This window comes from Antennarius striatus, chromosome 1 (genome assembly GCF_040054535.1).
Source record: "Antennarius striatus isolate MH-2024 chromosome 1, ASM4005453v1, whole genome shotgun sequence".
NCBI lineage: Eukaryota > Metazoa > Chordata > Actinopteri > Lophiiformes > Antennariidae > Antennarius > Antennarius striatus.
Window position 1 is genome coordinate 8,194,982 of NC_090776.1, and position 16,814 is coordinate 8,211,795.

Genomic DNA, 16,814 nt, shown 5'->3' on the forward strand with positions numbered 1-16,814 from the left:
CGACTTTCGGGAGGTAGTTTTGTGTTGGATAGGGACAGTACAGTCTGAACAGCTCCAAACACTCCAATCGGATGTGGCGGACCGCAACGTCATATTCGCGAAGCGAGAGCAGGGCGCCAGAAGGAAGAGCGTCGTTCATTATAGAGCGTTAAAACACGGAAGAAGAAATCAACAATGTCTGGTGTGTGTGAAATTTTCTCCAGCTCTACCAGACAGTGATATCACCAATACGCCAAGGTAACAAAACTTCACGTTCGTCGTCATTGTTGTTGCTGCCGCAACCTGTCAGATCGGCCAATAATGTGGCTCAGTCTGAACAGAGCCAGATTGCATTTGGACACTTGCTAAAAACAGTGTGAAGAGTCATCCCTAAAAATCAGATATGGAAGGAAATATGATATGCCTGCAGTCTGAATGGGGCCGTAGCAGGAGATGACAGAAGGCAGAAAGGCAGAGAGTGAAAAAACATAGCTTGCAGAGATGACATGATAAGAGAAGTTGTTTGTTTATTGGAGGTGGAGTGGAGAGTAGGTGTCACATAATTAACATGACAGATGAGGAACAGAGGCTAGGGAGGAGTTTGGAGTTTGAGGGATGTATATGACTGAGGAGAGACAGGAGAGACTGGGGTGATAGACTTCATACAACAGTCATGGAGATGAGATTCTGTACCTGCAGGAGACACCAGGGTTTGAGTGATGGAAATGATGGGAGATAAACAGAAGCTGAAAGGCAGGTATTGGTTGGTGTCACAGATATAAGAATACAAATGGCGCAGGGAGGACAGGATTAAAAGAATAGCAGCTTAGTAATGTCACAACATGCTTAATGTACAGGAAGTTGTTTCCTCTGGCCCCGTCCACACGATACTGGAACTTTTTGAAAACGCAACTTTTTTGTTGCGTTTACGCCTTCTGTCCAAACGACAACGCACACATCCGGAACAAAAACGCAACTTTTTGAAAACGCTGGCCTCGGTGGATTTTTTTAAAAACGCTGGGTCTGCGTTGTCGTGTCAACGGTGTATCCGCAACTTTTTAAAAACGCTGACGTCTTGCCTGCGACAAAAACCACTGTGACGTCATGTTTATGGGCCTGTGTGTACAAACATGATGGATGTACGAACCTTGTTGATGGCATCATTCTTGCAGGCGTTTTGTGACAACAAAACACGGAGGATTCCTATTGGATAAAATTTGACTCAATACTGCCACCACATGGTTTGGCATGCTTATAGCCGTCTTCAGAAAAAGCACTGATATGTTTATGTGTGGACGGAGATTTTTTTGAAAACGCTGTTGTGTGGACGCGAATCATTTTCGATGCGTTTTCAAAAAGTTGCGTTTTCAAAAAAATCCGTCATCGTGTGGACAGGGCCTCAGTGACCTCTCAGTGCACCTCTGCTGTCAATAAAGAAGTTCTCAAACAGATGAGACTCCTACAAAAGATCAGCCGGCGTTACTGTCTAGGGTAAAGTCAACACTGTTTTAGCCATTCAAGCCTTCATGCTTCTTGACTTGGGTTGTCCTCTAATGGATGGCTCTATCTAACTCTTGAGTGACACTCACTGCTAAGGTTCGTCCTATTTTGTAAACAAGATGTAATACAATATATCTTGGAGATGGACTGAATGTTGGCTCTTGACTACTGAGTCAATTATTAAAGCCTTTGTTACTTAAAGTTCAACTTTGATGCACTTAATGAACAGTTCAGTTGGTGCATTGGGATTTTTGGATATTATGACACTCTATTGAATCACATACCTTTAGTTAAAACACAAAATGGGAATAATGAAAGCCACATTCACTAGGTTGAAACACTTAAATAGGGAATTCGTTTTCTTATAAAGTTCACTTGTATTTTTTGGAATAAAAATTTAAAATCACCTTTTATACCATTATGATTGAGTAGAATTGCATATTACAACAATTACCATCCATCCATCCATCTTCCACCGCTTATCCGTAGTGGGGTCGCGGGACACCAGGGGGCAGCAGCTTCAACAGGGAGCCCCAAACTTCCCTTTCCCCGGCCACATCCACCAGCTCTGACTGGGGGATCCCAAGGCGTTCCCAGGCCAGTGTTGAGATGTAATCCCTCCACCTGGTCCTGGGTCTGCTTCGAGGTCTCCTCCCAGCTGAACATGCCAGAAACACATCCCTAGGGAGGTGCCCCGGAGGCATCCGCACCAGATGCCAAACCACCTCAACTGACTCCTTTCCACGCGAAGGAGCAGCGGCTCTACTCTGAGCCCCTCGTGAACAGCAGTGTTTCTCACTTGCTTACCAGACACCAGCGATCCACCTGAGAAAGCCCATTTCAGCCGCTTGTATCCGCGATCTCGTTCTTTCGGTCATGACCCATCGCTCATGACAATAGGTGAGGGTAGGAACAAGGATTGAACGGTAGATGGAGAGCTTTGCCTCTCGGCTTAGCTCCCTCTATGTGACAACAGTGCGGTAAGGTGACTGCAATACCGCTCCTGCTGTCCCAATTCTCCATCCAATCTCACGTTCCATTGTTCCCTCACTCGTGAACAGGACCCCAAGATACTTAAACTCCTTCACTTGTGGAAGGACCTCATTCCCCACTCGGGGAAGGCAGTCCACCGGTTTCCTGCTCCTCATCCCCGCCGCTCACACTCGGCTTAAAACCGGACCAGTGAGTGCTGCAGGTCACAGGCCGATGACGCAAACAGGACCACATCATCTGCAAAAAGCAGCGATGCAATCCTCAGGCCACCAAATTGTAAAGCCTCCTCACCACGAATATGCCTCGATATCCTTTCCATGAAAATCACAAACAGAATTGATGATAAAGCGCAGCCCTGGCGAAGACCAACAGCTACTCGGAACAAGTCTGACTTATTGCTGAGAACCCGAACGCACCTCTCACTCTGGGTGTACAGGGATTGGATGGCCCTGAGGAGATGCCCCCCCACCCCATACTCCCGCAGTACTTCCCACAGTATATCCCTAGGGACCCGATCGTACGCCTTCTCCAAGTCCACAAAACACATGCAGACTTGATGGGCATACTCCCAAGCCCCCTCCAGGATCCCTGTGAGATTAAAAAGCTGGTCTGTTGTTCCATGACCAGGACGGAACCCTCATTGTTCCTCCTCAATCCGAGGTTCAACAATTGCCTGGACCCTCCTTTCCAAAACCTTGGAGTAAACTTTGCCAGGGAGGCTGAGGAGTGTGATGCCCCTGTAGTTTGCACACACCCTCTGGTCCTCCTTTTTAAAAAGAGGAACCACCACCCCAGTCTGCCACTCTTTCGGCACTGTCCCAGACTTCCACACGATTTTAAAGAGGCGTGTCATCCATGATAGCCCCTCAACACCCAGAGCCTTCAGCATTTCCGGGCGAATCTCATCAATCCCCAGGGCTTTGCCACCGTGAAGTTGTTTAACTACCTCGGTGACTTCGCCCCGAGAGATTGACTCGGATCCCCCATCATCCTCCAGCTCTGCCTGTGCAACAGAGGACGAGTCAGTTGGGGTAGTTGGATTCAGGAGTTCCTTAAAGTTTTCCTTCCACCGACCGACAACCTCCTCAGTCGAGGTCAACGGTGTCCCATCCTTGCTGTATACAGCTTGGAAGGTCCCCCTTCCCATGTGAGCCCACAATGACATCCCAGTCGGTGGTCTGGAAGCAGTCCCTCAGTGTTTCCTCCACTTCCGGGAACCACCTCCTGACCTGCCAGGTTGTTGCTGGCAGCCGTTTCAACAGCGGGATGTAGGTGGGCTTCAGGTACACTACGTTATGATCTGAATTAACAAGTGGGAGGAGGGGAGTGGCGGTGTGCCATCTCCATGGCATTTGTGTAGAACGGATCGATGGTCCTGTTCTTCCATGTGGGGCAGTTTACACACTGACCATTGTAGGGAGAGATGAGTCCAAGGTGACATGGTTAAAGTCACTGCTGATGATGACAAGTGCCTCCAGGTGCCGGGTCTGAAGAGCAGAAGTGGTCGCACAGATGGTCTCTCGTGCCGTCTCCGGATCTGCATGTGGAGGGTCGTAGACGGCAAGGACAATGACATGTGAAAATTCACACAGCAGGTAGTAGGGCCTGATGCTAACAGCTGTTAGCTCCAGATCCCAGTTGCACAGCATTGTCTCCACATTTACTTGCCCTGGGTGACACCATCTGTTGTTGGTATATATTATCAAACCACCTCCCTTCTTCTTACCAGCGGTGTTCGCGTTCCGGTCCATTCGCAGGAACAAAAAGGCGGTCACTCCGACGTTAGTATCAGGTATGAAGTCCGTTAGCCACGTCTCAGAGTTGACAAGGAAGCTGGTTTCCCTGTTGCGCTGATCAGTCCAGCACAGCTGTCAGTTGGTCCACCTTGTTGGGCAGCGAGTTTACATTCCCCATGATGACCAAGGGAACTGAGGGTCTACTTTTTAAAAAGAGGAACCACCACCCCAGTCTGCCACTCTTTCGGCACTGTCCCAGACTTCCACACAATGTTAAAGAGGCGTGTTATCCATGATAGCCCCTCAACATCCAGAGCCTTCAGCATTTCCGGGCGAATCTCATCAACACCCAGGGCTTTGCCACCGTGAAGTTTAACTACCTTGGTGACTTTGCCCCGAGAGATTGACTCGGATCCCCCATCATCCTCCAGCTCTGCCTCTGCAACAGAGGACGGGTCAGTTTGGGTAGTTGGATTCAGGAGTTCCTCAAAGTTTTCCTTCCACCGACCGACAACCTCCTCAGTCGAAGTCAACAGTGTCCCATCTTTGCTGTATACAGCTTGGATGGTCCCCCGTTTCCCCCTCCTAGGTGTCGGACAGTCCTCCAGAACAACTTTGGTGCCGTCTGATAATCCTTCTCCATGGCCTCTCCGAACTCCTCTCACACCCTCTGTTTTGCCTCCATCACAGCCGAGGCTGCAGTCCTTTTGGCCTGTCGGTACCCTGCAACTGCTTCAGGAGTCCCCAGGGATCCAGGGACAACATGCCCCTGAAGGCCTCCTTCTTCAGTTGGATGGCTTTTCCTGACCACCGGGGTCCACCACGGTGTTCGAGGATTACCGCCCTTTGAGGCACCCAAGACCTTGAGACCATAGCTCTCAGCTGCAGCTTCAGCAATGGAAGCTTTGAACATCGACCATTCAGGTTCAATGCCCCCAGCCTCCACAGGGATGCACGAGAAGCTCCTTCGGAGGTGCGAATTGAAGGCCTTGCGGACTGAGTCCTCCTCCAGACGTTCCCAGTTCACCCACACTACTTGTTTGGGCTTACCAGGTCTATCCAAAGGTTTCCTCCGCCAACGGACCCAACTCACCACCAGGTGGTGATCAGTTGACAGCTCTGCCCCTCTCTTTACCCAAGTGTCCAAAACAAACGGTTGGAGGTCAGATGATACGATCACAAGATCAATCATTAGCCTCCGACCCAGGGTGCTCTGGTACCAAGTACACGTATGATCATCCTTATGTTCGAACATGGTGTTAGTTATGAACAATCCGTGACTAGCACAGAAGTCCAACAACATAAGACTGCTCGGGTTTAGATCAGGGAGGCCATTCCTCCCAATCACGCCCCTCCAAGTGTCTCCATCATTGCTGACGTGTGCATTGCCCCCCTGGAGAACAATGGAGTCCCCTGCAGGATTCCCTTCAAGGACCCCACTTAGGGACCCCAAGAAGACCGAGTACTTTGAACTGATATTTGGTGCGTAATAGTCAGAGTCCCCCCCCCCCGCCCCCCCCATAGCCTTAAGACATAGGGAAGCGACCCTCTCATCCACCGGGGTAAACTCCGACACAGCGGCGCACAGCCGGGAGGCTTGTTAGTACACCCACCCTGCGCCTCACGCCTGACGCAACTCCAGAGTAAAACAAGCCCTATCCAGGAGTTTGGATCCAGAACCGAGGCTATGCGTGGAGGTAAGCCCCACCAGATCCAACTGGTAACGCTCCACCTCCAACACAAGCTCCGGCTCCTTCCCCGGCAGTGAGGTGACATTCCACGTCCCCAAAGCCAGCTTTTGCCGCCTGGGTCTGGTCCATCGTGACCCCCTGTCGTTACTGCCACCCATATGGCAGCGCACCTGACCCCATCGGTCTGCCCTGCGGGTAGTGGGTCCACAGGGGTGGGAAGCGTCTACCTTGCCTTTTCGGGCTGAGCCCGGCCGGGCCCCATGGCAGACCCAGCCACCAGGCGCTCGCTGACGGACCCTCCGTCCAGGCCTGGCTCCAGACTTGGGCCCCGGGCTTCCTCCGGGCAGGGTCACATTTTTCCCTTTCCGATTTTTCAATTACATTGTAGGTTAAATAGCAACTTTTTTTTTTTTTTGACTTTTTCCCTGAAAGTCGGTTCATTTGTACAACTGCCCTCAGATGTGGAACAGAACAGAAATTGGCTGAGATCACCAGGATCTTCTGCTGTGGTGGAATCAACCATGGGATTCTCAGTGATATAAGAATTTAAGAATAATTTCATGAGCTAAGCTTTTAAGAAACCATCTGAGGATCCCATATACACATCAGAGTGAGTATTTCTTCTGATGAATTGCTTTGCTTACACCTTTCTCTGTTTCCTGTTGAATAAAGAGAGTGTTTGCAACGTAGTTATCCCCTGGTCTCTCCCTGTAAATCATGAGTCATGGCATACAATCAAATTACACTAATAATACTAAAAATGATCATAATCAGCATCTTCATGAGCTCTTTTTGATACTGCAGTACACAGACATGAGAAGCATTTAACTAAACTTTTCTCAATCTCAATCTTTTCTCAATGTGGGTCTCTGTGAATCAGGACAACAGTCAATGCAACTGCAATCAACAAATTTCTCGTGATTTTGAAGAACTCCTTTTGTTTGGTTTGTAATAAAGCCTACATGAAGTGGAAAAGAACACAACAAAAACTGATCAATTCTAATATATTTTCTATCTTTCAAGAACAAACAATCCAAACTATGGGTGTGAAAAGAAAATATAAAACATTAGCTGACTGAGAAGGAAATAAATACAGTAAGCAATTCTCTCATATTTTGAAGGAGTAACTCAACCCATTTGTTTATTGTACTTTAAAATACTAATTAATGTACCCTGTAAAATACACCAACGGAGGGATAAACAATAATTTTCTTTTCGTAATGTTCTTCTATTTATCTTCTAATTTTGTTTCCGTTTGTTTGCTTTGTTAAGTTTGGAATGTATATATCAAAGCAGAGGCAGCATGGTGGAACAGTGGGTTGCGCAGTTGCTTCACAACAAGAAAGTGCTGGGTTTCATTCCTTTCTGTGCCGAGTTTGAATGTTCTCTCCATGTCTGCGTGGGTTCTCTGCAAAAAAAGGTCCAAGTCGGAATTGAATCAAGGACCTTCTTGCCCTGACCCACTGTGCTACACACACACACACACACACACACACACACACACACACACACACACACACACACACACACACACACACACACACACACACACACACACACACACACACACACACACACACACTCCTAGCTTGGCATATAACTGTTTAAAATGTATGAGGAATCCATTCCATTCAAATAGAATGCCTGGATATATGTATCTTTTTTCTCCAGTATTCAATTCACTGAGATTTATTTTTTGGCACCAGAATCTGCTTTGTTTGACCTCCAAGAGCTGATGCAGGAAAGGAATGTCACAGGTCCACACAATTCATTTAGAATACTCATTTATTTTGTTTCTTTCTGTCATACCTTCTGGAACAAATTGGAAGTTGCCCAGTTCTAAGCATCTCTAAATTATCAGAATCAGACACAATGATTGCTCAAACATTTCGCTCATCACTTAAAATGAACAATCACCATTTAATCAATCAATCAGCAGCATTACTGTGATTGATGGAACAATTGAGGGGAAAACCTTTAGCGCAAGAAATGGACTGACAAGCAGATGGACCCAGTGAACCAAATTGTGACAGCTGGCATCTAGTCAGTGATGTTTCAACTAATTTACTCAAACAGAGATTGTCCAATCACAGTTTAGCAACTGTCAAAAACGGATCTGCCATGCGCTGTAAAAAAAACTAACAAATCATTCGTAAATGCTTTGGACAAATATGTCTTTTAATTAGCATTTCCAAAAGCACTGAGGAATAAAAGTAGAAGAAAAAGGTAAACATTAAATAGTTGACCTCAATAGTAGTATTGTAACTCTTAGAAGAATAATAACATATCAAGATCTCATTATGTCACCATGTAATGTTACAGGTAAGACTGTTGATGCTATTGGCTGACGTATCGGAGTCTAGGGAATTTTCCCTCGAATGTTTCCAATGTAGGTGAAACATTTTATTAAAACCTAACAAATATGCACAAAAGTGGGTGCACTTTGTAACTTCTGTGTAGTTCGGCATCTATAGTATCCTATATCTCAATAGAGTCTTTAGTATGCGTTACCTCAAAACTCAGTCTGATACAACATTATGCTAATTCTATGGTACAGCACAAAAGCATTTTACTCTACCCTGTAATAGAAGATAGCTATTCCTTTAATGTCTTGGACGAAGGGAATCACTTAGCAAGACCTTAGGTAGTGGCAACAGTGTAGCTTTTGTCTTCACCTGTGATTGAATTGGCATAATGCCATAAACTTTACGTTGCCTATGAGTTGATATATAAGATTTTTCCTCTTGATATTCATAAAAGGCTACCAAGAGTTTTAATGCCGCAGTTCATGTTTGTTCGTTCATTTGTTACTTAATATGAATTAATATGAACATCAAATAGCTCTGCCTTCACTACCTTGTGATTAGCTAGCTAGTTATTTTAGCTTTATACAGTATAACTACCTAGCTATAGATAACTTAATGCCTTTTGGCATAATCAACATATAATGGCTCACGTACTTGTATCCAAAATTATGGACACACTTTGAAATTTTACCATGATGCTAAAACTGCATGTACTCCCTGTAATACAACACTGATCACAGCAAAAAAGTGTTCAGGGAACGTGCCTTTAAAACAGTATGTAAAGTAATGTATGCGAGTCTGTTACCTTCACCAGTTCTTTCTGGGGCCAAATCTGAATGGGTTCCACCTGCTGGGGCGTCTGAGTTTGAATGCCGTAGGTGTTCAGAAATACCTGCAGTCTAAACAGACACACATGCAAGCATGCAGACACGCACACGCACACACACACACACACACACACACACACACACACACACACACGGAATTCATTTATTTATTAAGTGTATTATCCACAGCTTAAAACAGAAAAAAGTTATATCCTGTAACTGAAATGAAATAAATGAAAATGTGCTCCATCTATTTATTGGACTGTACTGTCAGACACATGATAAGGCGCTTTTCTGGATTCCAGTTTCTTCACCCACTTTAAAAACATGCAATCAATGATTTGATTACTCTGAGCTTTTATGGAATGTGTTAAAAGAAAAATAAAATCAGCATTTCTTCTTCCTAATACACTATTCTGTGATTCTTTAGATTTTTTACAGACTTTTCAATCCATAAAATTTACCTTGAAATCATTAAAAGATTCATGGTCAGTCATCTCATTTCTAAACTTGTACTCTTAACAATCATGAAGCTGTTGCTGTATTGCAACCTGTAACTGAGAACACAAGCAGCCTGCAGGGAGAAGGGTGACACTGTTCAGTTGACTTGCCAGCAGCGGTAATTAATGCTACAGGCTAGCAAGCTTTGTGATGTCATATGCCCCTGTTTGTCACACATAAAATCACACTCTTAACATGTAGTCATATATGCCCACACACCCATGCACACAATGAGAAAAGTGACACACAAAGGCAGAGGTCAAGATGAGCTCCAGATGTATACTTTCATCACCATTACTGCACCGAGAGTTGACGAGGAGAGAGGAGAAGACAATAGCTTATAGCCTGACATGCATTTAGACACATAAATGCATACATAGATACACAAAAACAGACACACATTACCTCTGACTCTCTGCTATCAGGGCCACATGAACCACAACGTCATTCTCTATGGGACCCTTAAAAGAGACAGAACATAGAGATTAATTGGTGAAACACATTGATGCTACATGTCTAGTCATTAAGGACACTTTCAACGAGCAAGAGGGATGGGTCACAGAAGACTCCACCCTAGAGAGGCAAGTTCACCATATGAAAATCAACAGAAGACAAGATGGGACTCCTCGACATCATGGGCATATTCCAGGTAAGTTTTTTTTATAATGCACTTTATCAAACCATTAAGGATAGATATGGTTCCCAATTATGATGCCGCTCTGTAGAGAGGGTACTTTCACATCAACTAAACAAAATATCATCTGTGTCCTACCTAATCCCATTTGGTCTAATCTTCACTAAGTGTCAGTTTAGTAAAAGTAAGGTTGAAGATGTGCTACAGATATTTTTCCTTTTTTTTGCAGGTTGTCACTTTTGCCAGAGTGGAGAAGGACACCCAGACTATGTGCTCCTTGCCCGTTTGCTCAAGCTTGTGATTCATGCGATTGACTCAACTGCAGGGAATATAACTCTGGGAAATTCTAAAAGGCAAAGTAGACCAAGTCCTTCCTTCTCCTGGCTTGCGCTGATGCTACACGCAAAGGCTTCACCCGCCATTACCACCACAAAACCTCCCTTTATGATGTTTTCTTTCACTGAGGTGATGAAGAACGTGGTGACATTTTTATAACTCCACTGCCTCAAAAAATATGATTATCAGTTTGAGAAGAAAGAAACTTCAAAGTTACAGATGAGACACTGGTTAAATGAACTGCACTCATTATGTTTGCGAAAAGGCTCTGATGCTCCATCCAGGCTTCATGATGGGATTTGATCAAGAACTGAATTTGAATGGACTGGAAATTTGTGTGACCTTTTCAATGTATGAATAAGAAAATCATTTAAAAAAAAGATCTGCAGTCTGTATCTGATATTTCATTGTGTTAATGTGTTCTGGTGAGAGTTTGTGTGTGTGTGTGTGTGTATGTGTGTGTGTGTGTGTGTGTGTGTGTGTGTGAGAGAGAGAGAGTTTTTATTTTTATTTTTAACATCACAGTTATTCATTCATTTTCAATGACCGCTGGAGCCTAACCCAGCCGTCTTGGGGTGTGAGGCGGGGGAAACTCCAGATGTCTCTGTACGGAGCCACACAGGGATAGACAAACACGCACACACACACTCACTCCTACGGAAAATTTGGAATGGCCAATTAACCTGAAGCGCATGAATTTGGAGTTGGGAGGAAGCCGGAGAACCCAGAGAGAGCCCACACAGACACTGGGAGAACATGCAAACTCCACATACAGCGGGACTCAAACCCGGGACTGCGCTACCCACTTCGCCACCGTGGCGCCCACGTTTATTCATAAAAGTCAGAAAGTCACAAAAAAGTCACAAAAGAGAGAGAGAGAGAGCAAGAGAGAGAGAATGAGAAAGAGAGATAAGAGAGAAATATCAGAATGATTCAAACCAAAACTCAGGTCTGTCTTTTGCTTGGATCTGTGTTATTGCTACCTTGGTACTCACATATCTTACAGACCAAAAGAGAAAAGTCCACCAAAAGTTGATGAGAAATGAGGAAGAGTTGCGCTGGCTCAGACAGAACAGGGAATTATGAAAGACGATGTAAAAGGAAGAGCAATATTGTAGGAAGGCAGGAGGACGTGCAGTATATTTTCTCTGCCCTGGTTCCCACATGGTGAGATGATTTCAAATCATGTTCAGTGGCAATGTAAAATACAAAGAGAAAGACAGAATAATGACATTTATGATTATTAACATACTGTTTTGACAATGACCTTATGAGATAGTAGTGACAAGTTTTGTTGAATCTTCTTTGATGGGAGGATTTTCTTTTTTTCATATTTTTATACATCATACCTTTGTGAGAAGCACATCTGCACATCTGACTGACGAAAACGATAAAACGATATCAGTGAGTAACTGGACCACACTGACAGATATTTTGTATAAATTCCAACATGTAGACAAACTGATTTTATTGTTCTTAACATCACTATGGTTGAATAGTTTCTGTCTTACTGTCATTTTCCCCCTAAAAGCCTTAAAACAAGATCCAGGATAAAACAGAAGATGTTCTAGGTTTTTCCCCATGTTAGCAGTCTGACTACATGTTGTGTATGTATATCTATTTCTCTGTCATTGTTGGAAAACTATGATCATCCTGAACACAGTGATACTGAGTTGTCAGTCCAGTGTACAATGTCAAGCAGCTGTAAATACCAAACTGCTGATTATATTTTAAAAAATATGATACAAATATTTTTTTTACAGCTTTGCATTTTCCAAGATGCAGCTAAAGTGAAAACTCACGCTTGCTTTCAAATTTCCCCAGAAGGAACTGATCAAAGCACTGTTGACAAAAGGGGGACTATATGCAAGGAGTCAAAGCAGATCTGAACAGAGCAGCATCACACTCACACCTCGTGTGGTGTGGGTAACATGTTAGAGACAACCTGAAGGAAAGAATCACACATTTTTTTTCTGCAGGAACACAACACTTGGGTTTATAGACAATTATTGAAAACACAGAACAGAGAAACAACTCTGTTTTCTGTTATAGCATTTAAACACACCACATGAAAAACAAAAACCAAAACCAGTGAATTTGGTACATTGTGTGAATTGCAAATAAAAACAGACTACAATGATTTGCAATCCTTTTCAACTTATATTCAATTGAATACACTGCAAAGACAAGATATTTAATGTTTGAATTAAGAAACTTTATTGTCTTTTGCATATAATCATCAACTTAGAATTTAATGGCAGCAACACATTGCAAAAAAGTTGGCACAGGGGCATTTTTACCACTGTGTTACATTGCCCTTCCTTTTATCAACACTCACTAAACGTTTGGGGACTGAGGAGACCAATTTTTGAACCTTTTCAGAGGAATTCTTTCCCATTCTTGCTTGATTACAGCTTAAGTCGTTCAACAGTCCGGGTTCTCCATTGTTTGTGTTTTATACTTCATAATGCACCACACATTTTCAATGGGCGGCAGGTCTTGACTACAGGCAGACCAGTCTAGTACCCACACTCTTTTACTACGAAACTATGCTGTTGTAATACGTGCAGAATGTGGCTTGACATTGTCTTGCTGAAATAAGCAGGGGCATCCATGAAAAAGACGCCGATTAGATGGCAACATATGTTGCTCCAAAACCTGTATGTACCGTTCAGCATTAATGGTGCCTCCAAAGATGTGTAAGCTGCCCATGCCTTGGGCACTAACACATCCCCATACCATCACATATGCTGGGTTTTAAATTTTGTGCTTATAACAGTCCGGATGGTTAATTTCCGATTTGGTCCGGAGGACAAGACCACCACATTTGAAAATAAATAAATAAATAAATGTGGACTCATCAGAACACTTTTCAACTTTGCATCAGTCCATTGTAGATGAGCTTAGGTCCAGGGAAGCCGGCAGCGTTTCTGGGTGTTGTTGATAAATGGCTTTCGCTTTGCACAATAGAGTTTTAACTTGCACTTACATATTTAGCGATGAATTGTAGTTACTGAAAGGGTTTTTCTGAAGTGTGCCTGAAGCCATGTGGTGATATCCTGTACACAATGCTGCAGGTTTTTGATGCAGTACTGCCTGAAGGATTGAAGGTCACAGGCATTCAATGTTATTTTTTGGCCTTGCCGTTTACGTGCAGTAATTCTTTGCGATTCTCTCAACCTTCTGATGATATTACGGACAATAAATGATGAAAGCCCTAAATACCTTGCAATAAGTTGTTAAGAAAAATGTAGCCGCAAGAGGGCACAAGCCAGTGTCTTATTGTGCCGGTCCCAAGCCCGGATAAATACAGAGGGTTGTGTCAGGAAGGGCATCCGGCGTAAAACTTTTGCCAAATCAAAAATGTGAATCAAACCTATGACTTCCATACCGGATCGGTCGGGGCCGGGTTAACAACGACCGCCATTGGCACTGTTGACCTACAGGGCGCCGGTGGAAATTGGATTACTGTTGGTTAAAGAAGGAGAAGAGGAGAAGTACGTTCGCACAAAGAAAGAGAAGAGGAGCGCCAAGAGTATAGGACTAAGAGTAGGGACGTTGAATGTTGGAACTACAGTATGACAGGAAAAGGTAGAGAGTTGTTTGACATGATGCAGAGGAGGAAGGTAGACATACTGTGTGTCCAGGAGACCAGGTAGAAAGGTAGCAAGGCTAGAAGTTTAGGAGCAAGGTTCAAGTTGTTCTATCATGGTGTAGACGGGAAGAGAAATGGAGTAGGAATAATCTTGAAGGAGGAGTTTGTTAGGAATGTCCTGGAGGTAAAAAGAGTGTCAGATAGAGTGATGAGTCTGAGGCTAGAAATCGAAGGTGTGATGTTCAACGTTGTTAGTGGGTATGCTCCACAGGTAGGATGTGAGCTGGAGGAGAAGGAGAAATTCTGGTTGGACTTTGATGAAGTGATGCAGAGCATACCTAGAAGTTAGAGAGTTGTCATTGGTGCAGACTTTGGACATGTTGGTGCAGGTAACAGAGGTGATGAGAAAGTGATGGGCAGGTTTGGTATCCAGGAGAGGAGCGCAGAAGGACAGATGGTCGGTGACTTTGCAAAAAGGATGGAAATGGCTGTAGTGAATACAGGAACATAGGGTGACCTATAAGAGTGGTGGTAGGAGCACACAGGTAGACTACATCTTGTGTAGTCTACCTGTGTGCTGGTGCCCATTTTTCAGACCAAGGGAAATGTGCAGAGTTGTGCCAACTACAGAGGAATAAAGCTGATGAGCCATACAATGAAGTTATGGGAAAGAGTAGTGGAAGCTAGACTAAGGGCAGAAGTGAACATTAGTGAGCAGCAGTATGGTTTCATGCAAAAAAAGAGTACTACAGATGCAGTATTTGCTCTGAGGATGTTGATAGAGAAGTACAGAGAAGGCCAGAGGGAGCTGCATTGTGTTTCTGTAGATCTGGAGAAAGCTTATGACAGGGTGCCCAGAGAGGAACTGTGGTATTGTATGAGGAAGTCTGGAGTGGCAGAGAAGTATGTTAGAGCGATGCAGGACATGTATGAGAACTGTAAGACAGTGGTGAGGTGTGCTGTAGGTGTGACAGAGGAGTTCAAGGTGGAGGTGGGACTGCATCAGGGATCAGCTCTGAGCCCCTTCTTGTTTGCTATGGTGATGGACAGGCTGACAGACGAGGTTAGACAGGAATCTCCATGGACTATGATGTTTGCAGATGACATTGTGATCTGCAGTGAGAGCAGGGAAGAGGTGGAGAAGCTAGAGAGGTAGAGGTTTGTCCTTGAAAGGAGAGGACTGAAGGTTTGCCGCAGTAAGACAGAGGGACCCAAGTGGAAGAGTGAGGTTACAGGGAGAAGAGATCAAGAAGGTGGAGGATAGGGTCAACAGTCCAGAGCAATGGAGAGTGTGGAAACGAGGTGAAGGAGCGTGTACAGGCAGGATGGAACGGGTGGAGAAAAGTGTCAGGTGTGATGTGTGATAGAAGAGTTTCAGCATGAATGAAAGGAAAGGTGTACAAAACTGTGGTGAGACCAGCGATGTTGTTTGGTCTAGAGACAGTGTCACTGAAGAAAAGACAGGAGACAGAGCTGGAGGTAGCAGAGATGAAGATGCTGAGGTTCTCTCTGGGAGTGACCAGGAAGGATAGGATCAGGAATGAGTACATCAGAGGGACAGCACGTTAGAGGTTTTGGAGATAAAGTCAGAGCAGCCAGACTGAGATGGTTTGGACATGTCCAGAGGAGAGATAGTGAATATATTGGTAGAAGGATGCTTAGTTTCGAACTGCCAGGCAGGCGGCCTAGAGGAAGACCAAAGAGGAGGTTTATGGATGTAGTGAAAGAGGACATGAAGGTAGTTGGTGTGAGAGAAGAGGATGCAAAGGACAGGGCTAGATGGAGGCAACTGATTCGCTGTGGCGACCCCTGAAGGGAAAAGCCGAAAGGAGAAGAAGAATAGCTTGTTGAGAAATGTTCTCAAATTGCTCACGCATTTGTTCTCAAAGTGGTGACCCTCGCCCCATCCTTGCTTGTAAATCACTGAGCATTTCAGGGAAGCTGCTTTTATACCCAATCATGGCACCCAACTGTTCCCAAATAGACTGTTCACCTGTGGGATGTTCAATGAGCATTCCTCAACTTTCTCAGTCTTTTTTGACACTTGTGCCACCTTTTTTGAAACATGTTGCAGGCATCAAATTCCAAATGAGCTAATATTTGCAAAAAATAACAAAGTTTACCAGTTTGAACATTAAGTATCTTGTCTTTGCTGTGTATTCAATTGAATATACATGTAGGTTGAAAAGGATTTGCAAATCATGACATCCCGCAAGGGGGATGTATTGTAATTGTCAGTGGTCGCCTGCTTGTCCGTCCATCCGTTCGTTTGTCCGTTATTCCACAAAATACTGTATCTTTGCAACCGTTGCAGTTAGAAAGATGAAGCAAAAAGGACATTACTGACTGCCTTGTTGTACTCAGTTTTTATTTACAATTTACAAAACGTGCTAACTTCACTGGTTTTGGGTTTTCTAAATAGCATGCAGATAAATTTTATAGGTCAGGGTTGTGTGTGTCTTTGTATAGTGCTACTGTAACACATTAATACATTTGGATTACATTATGTTTCTTAATTGTGCACATAATTGTATTCCAGAATTATAAATAGGTTACTGCTAATGCTCTTTCTCTTATAGCTGTTAAAGACAAATCTGCTGTGCAGCATAAAGGTTGCATACTGCATTAGAAACTCCCACACATTCTAAATAAGCTACAATTAAATCTGCAAAGGTCGTCATCAGGCATTTGTTGAATTACCGTCACAAAGTAAAAC

General features: G+C 44.1%; 1 protein-coding gene across 3 annotated transcripts in view; it reads right to left on the reverse strand.

The window, feature by feature from the left end:
• Positions 1-16,814, reverse strand: part of phkb (phosphorylase kinase, beta) — a 157,925-nt gene that overhangs the window by 32,207 nt on the left and 108,904 nt on the right. For all 3 annotated transcript variants that reach the window (XM_068323001.1, XM_068322984.1, XM_068322994.1), the window contains 2 exons: positions 9,939-9,994; positions 9,011-9,104 (listed from right to left, as the gene is read on the reverse strand). In XM_068323001.1, the coding sequence (XP_068179102.1) occupies positions 9,011-9,104; positions 9,939-9,994 (150 nt within the window). The remainder of the gene's footprint in view (positions 1-9,010; positions 9,105-9,938; positions 9,995-16,814) is intronic.